At 42.8% G+C, this 9,235-nt stretch overlaps 2 protein-coding genes across 2 annotated transcripts in view; one reads left to right on the top strand and one right to left on the bottom strand.

The window, feature by feature from the left end:
* The window catches only part of LOC101769035, a 29,769-nt gene extending 23,668 nt beyond the window's left edge, over positions 1–6,101 (top strand). The window contains exons 4-10 of the mRNA XM_004959509.3: positions 525–589; positions 3,979–4,118; positions 4,203–4,561; positions 4,647–4,913; positions 4,992–5,304; positions 5,410–5,559; positions 5,697–6,101. Of these exons, the coding sequence (XP_004959566.2) occupies positions 525–589; positions 3,979–4,118; positions 4,203–4,561; positions 4,647–4,913; positions 4,992–5,304; positions 5,410–5,550 (1,285 nt within the window). The 3' untranslated portion in view covers positions 5,551–5,559; positions 5,697–6,101. The remainder of the gene's footprint in view (positions 1–524; positions 590–3,978; positions 4,119–4,202; positions 4,562–4,646; positions 4,914–4,991; positions 5,305–5,409; positions 5,560–5,696) is intronic.
* A 367-nt stretch (positions 6,102–6,468) lies between these two features.
* Positions 6,469–8,828, bottom strand: LOC101753584 (ricin B-like lectin R40C1). The gene is made up of 3 exons (XM_004957107.2): positions 8,450–8,828; positions 7,561–8,257; positions 6,469–6,908 (listed from the first exon to the last, which is right to left on the bottom strand). Exons 1-3 carry the CDS (start codon positions 8,735–8,737, stop codon positions 6,775–6,777), a joined length of 1,119 nt encoding a protein of 372 aa, XP_004957164.1. The 5' UTR covers positions 8,738–8,828; the 3' UTR covers positions 6,469–6,774.
* Between the last annotated feature and the right edge of the window lie 407 nt (positions 8,829–9,235).

Below are 9,235 nucleotides of genomic sequence, written 5' to 3'. Positions count from 1 at the left end.
GTTTTATAATTAGCTCATGTTTAGTCCTCCTAATTAGCATCCAAACATCCGATGTGACACTGTTAAAGTTTAGCACCTCGTATCCAAACAGCCCCGAACTTGCAGGTCAGTAATAAGTTCTTGTTTGTAAGCTTAGGAATTTTATTGTGAGGTGCTTAAAAGAAGCCCACGCACAGATCAGGCACACACATCAGTGGATCTGATCGAGGGCCACTCTGTGCTTTCAGTTCCTTCTCTGATCGAGGGCATTTCTGTGCGTTATTTTTTTGTCAGTTTATTGTACTGCTCATTTATCTTCAGTTTCGCGATCATATGCTCATGTATATCTCGTAGGACTTTTTGTGGGGATTTTTTTTTCCTTATAGGCTACATTTGGTCGATGTTCTTCCGTTTGGGTCCTTGCATTGCTATTCGTCCTTGATAATGATTTCGACAGATCTCTTGTGTTTTATTCTTTTTTTCCCCAACAAGAACGTAAAACTAGTTTCCTGATTCGCTTTACTTGCCGACATGCGTGGTTGTAGGCAACGGATCAATCGTCGCGGGGTCTTTCTTGGTGGTTCTCCTTTTGACAGTACAGTTTATGAAGGTACATAATTAAGGCACGCATGCTTAGTATACTATGAATATATGCAACTACATCAGTGTACCTATCGCACATGTCATTCATTGTGATTAATGCAATGGTCTTTCACTAATTGTTGTTTTTTTATCCTTTCGTAGTTCTGTAGTACCTGCTGCTAGTTGCAATTATGGAAGTTGTAGATTTAAGCTTCTTGTCTTTCCCCTTAAAAAAGCTCGTCCTTTTTCTTATTTTACTTGCTAACAGTTATGGAAGTCGAAGATTTAAGCATATCTTCTTTTGTCATATGAATAGGTAAGTTATCCTTTCTTTTAGTAGAAAAACGAGTGCTTGATATTTTTTTTAAAAAAAAGAGCTTTGCTTTTATTTTTCAAAAGAAAAAAAACACAGGGAAAGAGTCATTGCTTGCCCATGCTGGCCGCAGGGAGGACCGCGGGAGCCCATGCCCCCGGCCGTACGTACTGTGAACTAAAAGCATGCATGCGTGGCAGTGTTTCTGCTCAGTCACATATCGACACGTGCCTACGTCTGAACTGGGCAGCCTACACCTACTAGCAGCCATTGCTACAGTGCCAACAGCTTTACTGCTCACGCATGCATCCATTGCTAGTTGCTACTGTGCCAAAACCTATTCGCCAATCACCCTTGCCATGGCGCCTTCTCTCGCCCCGATGAAGCAGAGAGGGCGACCAGCCGACCATGAGCTACTATACCAATTTTGAGTATTGTACTTGTACCAATATGACATTTAGTCACAGGATCAGAAATGTCCAACAGCCCCCCATGCATTTGTGTGATAACCTGATAGGTAGATTTAAACATTTAGGTCCTCGTTTCAGTCCACTGTCAAGCTTTCGCTAGTAATCTGCTTAGGACGCTGCGTCTTCTTTTTCTGGAACAATGTTTGACGCCGTCCTACTTCAGATCATGTAAGTATATACTATGTAACTTTTGGGGGTAAATCTTACTAGACAAATTAAAAAAATGATTGGTACTATATAGAACTAAGTGCACATTTGCTTTGTGCTCTTGTTAATTTGTTTGCTAAAGAGTGCACAATTTCCTTTTCCTTACACACTTTCATTCTTCTTTTCAAAATACAAATGCAATGATCAACGAAACATTTCGATAAAGTCTGTAGCTAGCTCTATAATCAATGGTTGAAAATGTTCCGTATGCACAACAAATTCATATTTGTTTATCAAGGATGCATGCCATACTTGAATTCTTAAACAAACTGCTTGCTTGATTTCAATTCTTATCTAAAAATGATATTGATTCAAAATGATTTGAAAAGGATATACATAACCATAAATTTTCTCATTTTCATTTTAATATGATTGTGATGATTATCTTGAAACCAAGTATTTCTCCTTACCAGGGATATTTTTTCATATAAAAAAATCAAACCGGTGGTTAATTTACTCATTTTTGCGATGGTTATTATTTAGTTTCTTTATACTCGGTAAGCTACTCTATGCGTACAAATAAAATAAGGGGGTATTATATAAATTAGAAATATAATTCTGTGTGCCTGTGTTAGCTCGTACAGCGCCAACACTGCACTCTTGTTAGATTCTCACTTAGTCTCTAATTAAGGTAGAAAGACTGTTTGGCTCGACTCTCAACTCTCAATCATTAGTTTGGATGGCATACTTACAGATGGGACCCGCCTGCAGAAAGGAGGTTCCCTCTGCGTGGAGCCCAATTAAGGAGATGGACCCTAAAATCTGAAACCTAGAAAGGAGCTGGAAAATACCACCTCCACATTCTGAGACTTACTGAGGGCCCACGCGGTGGGAGCGGGACGCGGCCGAGGAGGCCTCCTGGGAAGCCACTCGAGAAGGCTCGCTTCAAAGCTAAGCAAGCGGTGGCATATCCTGGCGTGAGAAGGGCGTGGCAGTCGAGGTAGGCCATCAGCAGGCGCCTCGTCCCCGTAAAAACACCATCATTACAATTGATGGGACACGTCTGGGTGCCTCGAGGACTAGCGACCCCACCCATCCTGTCCAACAGGCAGCGGGCGCTGCCCTCGTGTCAAGAGCACCCGCCTGGCTCCTAACTGCCCTCTGCCAGAGAGGTGGGCCCACACTGAGGACCCATGAAGCTGCAAAAGGCCTCCCGGGAACTCTGCAAGAACGACAGGCCCACTTTGCGGACCCGGGAAGCAACAAAGGTTTCCCAGGAAGGATCCTGTGAGCTAGTTCATCGCCCCCTGTCCCAGGACATTGGGTCCGGGCTGAGAAAAGTAAGGATATGGTAAAAATGCGAAGATTGACATACAGACGACTTGGATAGGGTGCTCTAGCGCTGTGCGTACCAAGGTAAGGAAACATCAGGGCAAGCGGATGGCGCGTCAAAGGAACTGTAGCAAGGAGGGCGGCCATTGGGCCGCCGCGTTCACACACACAATGTAAATGGATGGATTGGGGTGCAAGGCTCACCCCAACCAGTCCCCCATGGACCTAGCTTATAAAAGGTCGGCTCTTATACAAACAAGATAGATAACTCTAAGCAATATAACACATATGATGTAGGGTATTACGCTTCCGAGCGGTCTAAACCTGTCTAAAAACTCTGTTAGCAAAATCATACACTAACTCCCCTAAACACCTCTCGAATCCCTATGCAAGAACTAACCCCCAGGCTGGATCTCTAAGAGGGGGTCCCATCGGATCCCCGCTCTTGGTGCTTGACCACCGTCACATACTCTTCTAGAGCTTAGATCATTTTGCATGCGTGAATTACTATGACTAACATAAATGCCTGTTCTTTCAGATGAAATTCAATAGTTACTTAACACTTTTACCAAACTTATGTGTGTATACTATGATTGGAACATGTATTGAATTAATTTTGTCCACATGCAAAATCTATTAATTTTCGGATTTTGAAATGGTTAATATTTGAAGGTTTTTATATTTTCATTTTGTTCTGTGTACTATGGATATTCAATTCATTCTTTTCGTAGTGCTTTTCTTTTTTTTTTTGAAAAACTGTACTACTTTATTTAGACTTGAAATCACTAAGACAAATAACAAGAAGTCAATATAAACGTAGCACTAATTAATTGATATAGGGATCGGCGATCTCTTTCTTACTCCCAATCTTTAACTGGAGTGGTACTTATGTGATTAATCACATTTCCTTTCCTTTTAAGACTTTGGTTTGCATGCGATTGAGACTTATGTGGATCAGCTTGGTAACATATTACTTTTGGATCAGCTTGAGATTTTACTTTTATTTTGTCTTTTAAGGATCGGCTTGATAACATATAACTTTGCTACAGTTAGATATATGAATTGATTTGTTTGTTCATACAGAGTACATACAGCTCCTTAAAAGCTGTTTGATTTCCTCAAATTATAGATTTTTGAAATCTTTCTTCATGCTAGGTATGGCTGGAGGAAGTGCCGGAAAGGATACAGTGGATGGAATAACAAAGAGAATATCAGCTTTGCAAAAAGAAAGTTCCCGTTTATATGGCTTTAGAACGGCAGTCAAGGAAGTAAATGAGAAGAAACAAGTTTATCTGGTACTCAACTGATGTTATGATCCAGTTGTGTCAATTTAAAACACAGGAACTAACATGAATGCATGCATATCACTTGGATTTCAGGAAACAGTCGGCGGGTTCATCCAAGGTTTCCGGTTTAGCTATGAGGAAGGAGATAAAATTTCTCATGGGTCGCTGATTCTGGAGTCTCGTTCAGATGAGCTCATTGAGCATGAAGCTACATTTCTTCTTCTACCAAAGGATCAAGATGGGAAGGGAGCTGCAGAGAGAATATTCCAAAGCACTCATAAAGTGAAAGGTTCTGCTGCAATAGCTAGTGCTCATCTAATTGCTGAATGTGAAGAGCTAGATACATGGATCGTCTGCTACGAAAAACTCGAATGCCTTTTGCAACATAAGGACTTGCCACCATTTTATGAACAGAATAACGAGATTTCAGGCTATTGGAAAAATCAACTAAGGTAGTTGTGGTGAAGAATGTTTCGTAAATCTTCATGCACGCTTTTCATTTTATACGCTAGTGGCTTAACTTTTCCATCTTCGCAGGGCTATCATTACTACCTTGTCAGACATGGGGATAAGAGATTTATATCATGGTGGCATGGCAAATTCTGCAAGCTATGCTATTCAATCATCTATGAACATCAAATTAATTGGTATCAGTAAAGAGCCAAATGACAAGAAAAAATTCTTCTTTAACGATCTTGAAGATTTTGACAAGTTTTTATGTGGGGCTGCATATATTAATGCTAGTTCAGGCTGTGATTGGCAGGGGTTCAGTTATTTGATAAATTCACATGCCATGTGCCAAAAGTAAAATGAATCCTTTTCTTTCCTTCATTGTACTTTGTTACTGAATTTCTGTTAACATAATATAAAATTCTGCTGCAGGTACACATGGGCTCAAGCGGTACTTAATCATCCAATACTTCTTGATCCTGCTCTGAGGATTCAGTCTTATATAGCTCTGTATGAGTGGGCAGACTCACTGCCCTTTGGTGTCCTAAAGAAATTCTGCAATGATCTTTATTGCCTGATGCCTCAATATTATGGAGATAATTTATGGAATCTTATCAAGAAGTGTCCCGCTTGTTGTCAGATATATTCCAATGGCACTTATACTGGATTTATCTATAAGAATATCATCAAATTTGTGAGAAACATGATTGACCATGGACATGCAGACTTTGCGGCAATCAATAATGTAAGCATACTTGCAAAAATACCTTGCCCAAATTACATTTGGTAGCATTCACAACAATTAAGATGGTCTATAGTGTCTAATTAATGATGTTCTTGAACTTTTCAGGGGAGTTGGACTGACATGGATCTTTACAATAAAATAAATGATCTTTTTGCCGGTTTCATGAGCCTGGCATATTCAGTTTCGAAAGCTACCGCCAAGGATAGGGATTTGCTGCGCAAGGGAGTACAACGTCTCCCATATTAATAATTGCATGTAAGAAACTATCAATTATTTCTCATATATGCTAGTTGTCTATATTCTACATCTAGGGTATCTGTCTGTAACATTGGTAGGATTGTAAACTACGGATGTGGTATCATCATTATGATATAGTGCATTGCAATTGCTAGAAAGTCCTGGGAGATGTGTGAAGAGGAAGGCTACTTCAGAACTGAAACTCACTCCATGTGTGCTAGACCTGAAGTATACTTGCACTGGTGGCAATTGTTGGAACTTAGAAGCGGACTCTGTTAATTCCTCCATTAATAGTTGCAATGTATTAATAGCATAGACATATGCCCTATGCTTTGTTTGAACTATAGGGAGAATGTAGTACTCTGTACTTATGTGTTCTATATGAAACTCTAGCGTTTATTTGACACTGGTTAGGGAGAACGTGGTACTCCTATGTGCTTTCTATGAACTCTGCGAGGAAGTATTTAACTCTCATAATGCTTTGTGAGATGAGCTATAGGGAAGGAAGAGTGTACTATAATGCTCCATTGATCTTTATGAAATGTGTGGCTGTTTGTTTATTTGGAGCTAACTAGCACCTGGACGTCCAATAGTAAATTACTTATCTGATACTCCAACGGTCCGTCGCAAAATCCAATGTTAATAACCGCAATATCATAAATCAATATTTGCAACATAAAAATGTGCACTGAAATACCTCCTTGCCATCCAACTCTAAAATAGAAATTCCCGTCGTAACATTTGCATTATGTTTCATGTAACATCCGACACTAATCTTAGTTTAGCAAGAGAAGGATGTTGCAGCACAATCAACCATGCAACATCCAGAGTCAACCAATGAAACATCTAAAGTCGCCCGTGCAACGTTAAAAATCATATATTGCAACATCACAAATTAACTACTGCAAACTTCACAAAATCAGCGAGTGGAACATCAAAAAAGCACATCTAAAATCAGGGGTGCAAACTTCACACGTATGAGTTGAAGCATTACCATTTGTCAATATATGGTTCGCTATGATTGTTGTCACCAAGAGTGTCTCGTGCTGAATTGGCGGGAAGAAATTAAAGCCCCTATCAGAAAATGGGAGCTGAAATTTGGTGGCATAAAAATAAAGGCCCGAATATAAGGTCAAGTGACCTTATTACTCTTGCTGTTCTGATTGCAACAAAAGCGCACAACAAACTTCAAGTCGTTCCAATCTTCATCGCCCTGCTATCCCAGCCTTAGCTTCAGCATGTCCAGTGGCAACTCTGCTCCATCCGTTTTCTCCGCAACCTCCTGCTCCTTTTCTCCATCCTCGACCTCTGATCCTTTGGACACGAGCTCCTCCAACTCTGTGATTCAAGATCCTCCACCACAAGACCTGCAAAGAAGGCCATCATTAAATTTCTAGCTATACTCTACAGAATTGCCAATCAAATGACATTTATTACTGTGGACAGTTCATTACTATGAAATCAATGGGTTGTATCCAGATTATATGATCACCTTAACTATCTAAGCTTCTTGCAGCAAGAAGACACAAATTTAAATCTCTCAAACTAGGCACACCTACCCCCATACTCCCTTTTTTTGGCAGATCATGGGCCAGTTAGCCAAATGGTAGCTAAAATGTCCTTCAATATTGTCCCAAAAATATGAGAGATATTACAATTACTAGTCCACTTTGGTAATTTAATTATAGACATCAAGCATATACTAATACTGACAAAAATAGGCAATTACAAGACGCAACAGATAGGGGAATTTCCAAATATGGCATTCCATAGAATCGTAATTTGGGATTTTTACATGTGTCATTCAGATATGAAGTGTCAAATCCTAAACCATCACTCTGATTAATGTCAGATACTGATGAAATGTCCCGCATTTAAGCTATCAGTTTCCATCGAACACCACTTTAAGACTTTCTTGTGCTTATATTCATGAGATGTGCAAAAATTTCTACAGTAGGAAACAAAATAATCATGCAAAAGCTGTAGCAACTAGTTCACTGTACATGTAGGGAGACTTACACCAGGGGACAATCTTCCACTGCAGGTTGTCACCCTCGCGCCAATGCGATAGCACAACGCTGGTGTCATCACCATGGAAGGTGTCAAACTTCAGGAAGATGTTGTCCACCATCTGGATGCACCGAAAGCCTTGCCCCATGTCCCAGCTCGTCGTCCACAGCACCGAGACGTCAAAGTAGAACGGGTTGTATGGCACGAGCTTTGTAGAGCGGCCATCCCTCTCAGAGCCCCTGATGGCGTCGCCAGTGACCCTGTTGACGAGGGCGAAAACCGGGTAACCATCCTGGTCCTTGATCATGTTCCCGGGCCTCTTGTCCTGAATCCAATGCTGGTACACGTCGTTGGGGTCGGTGGGCGCGAGGCAGACGGCCCCATCGCAGATGGTGACGCTGAAACTCTCGTCGGCCTTGCAGTAGATGCGGCAGGTGGGCTCTGCCTCAAGCCCTGCGAGGGTCGTGTTAGCCTCGTCGTTCCAGTAGAGGATCTTCCAGCTCCGGGTGTCGCCCCCGGCCAAATCCGAGAGCACGAGGGTGGTGCCGTCGTGGTACTCGCCCTCGTCGTCGATGGTGAAGGCGTCCAAGCGGAAGCAGACGTCGTGCATCATGCGGATGCAGCCGAAGTCCCTGCCCAAGTGGCCGCTCTCCGTCCACAGCACCGACTCGTCGAAGTCCTCCGGGTTGAACTTCACCAGCCTCACCTGAAATTAAGCCCCCCAAACACATTATTCCAACCTACATTCTCCAAGACCTCAACGATTCAAACACGTTATTCAAATCTACATTCTCCAATGACTCAAAGATCCAAGATTTCGCACAAGCGGACCAACCAAACATACAGAGCAGTAGAGCAGGGAGAAAGGGAAGGGCAAGCAGATCGAGGGGGGAATTACCGGACGGTACGGGCCGAGGGAGTGCTGGACGGCGAGGCCGGTGGCCTTGTTGACGAGGGAGAAGACGGGCTTGCCCTCCTTGTCCTTGACCCCCAGGCTGAAGCGCGTGTCCTTGAACCAGTGCTGCTGCTCGTCGGCGGGGTCGGCGGGGAGGAGGGCAAGGGCGCCGTCGCGGACAGCGAGGCAGCGCCCCTCGTAGGCCTTGCAGAAGACCTTGAACGTGGGCTGCTGTTCGCCGCAGGGGCCGCCCAGCGGGCTCCAACCACGGTGCCACCAGAAGTTGGACATGAATCTTCTCCGGTGGGGGTTTTGGAAAGGATTCGCTGTTTAGATTGATTGACGATTGATCGAAATTGAGAGTTGAACCTTCGATCGGCCGAGAGATATTTTGGTCCCCAACTACGAAAGTGATGGTTGGCTTGTTCCGGGTGTGTTGCTCTGGCGATCTGGCCCCACCCAGGAAGCTTCTGGAGCAAGGGGGTATCCCATCCATACATACATGCTCCTTACATACATGCTTCTGGACTCCATGGTCTGTGTTAGACAAGGCTTTGTTTGGCATGCCTCTGAAGCTGAACTCCAGCCACTCCAGCAAAAATTCCAGCCAAATACCTCAGCTCCAAAATTTTATAGAGCTGTAGTGCAAATGGAGTTTTGGAGCACCTCTTTTGCAACTCTAAAACCACATCTTTTGAACCTCCTCATAAAGTTGGTGGGTAATTACCCACCTATGCTACTGGTTAAAAAAATAGTTCGATTCTATTTCTCCCGAGCCCCCCCGCGCCG

This window comes from Setaria italica, chromosome II (assembly GCF_000263155.2).
Source record: "Setaria italica strain Yugu1 chromosome II, Setaria_italica_v2.0, whole genome shotgun sequence".
Classification (NCBI taxonomy): Eukaryota; Viridiplantae; Streptophyta; class Magnoliopsida; order Poales; family Poaceae; genus Setaria; species Setaria italica.
The sequence above is the reverse complement of the archived record's forward strand: the minus strand, read 5'-3'. Positions and strand labels throughout refer to the sequence as shown.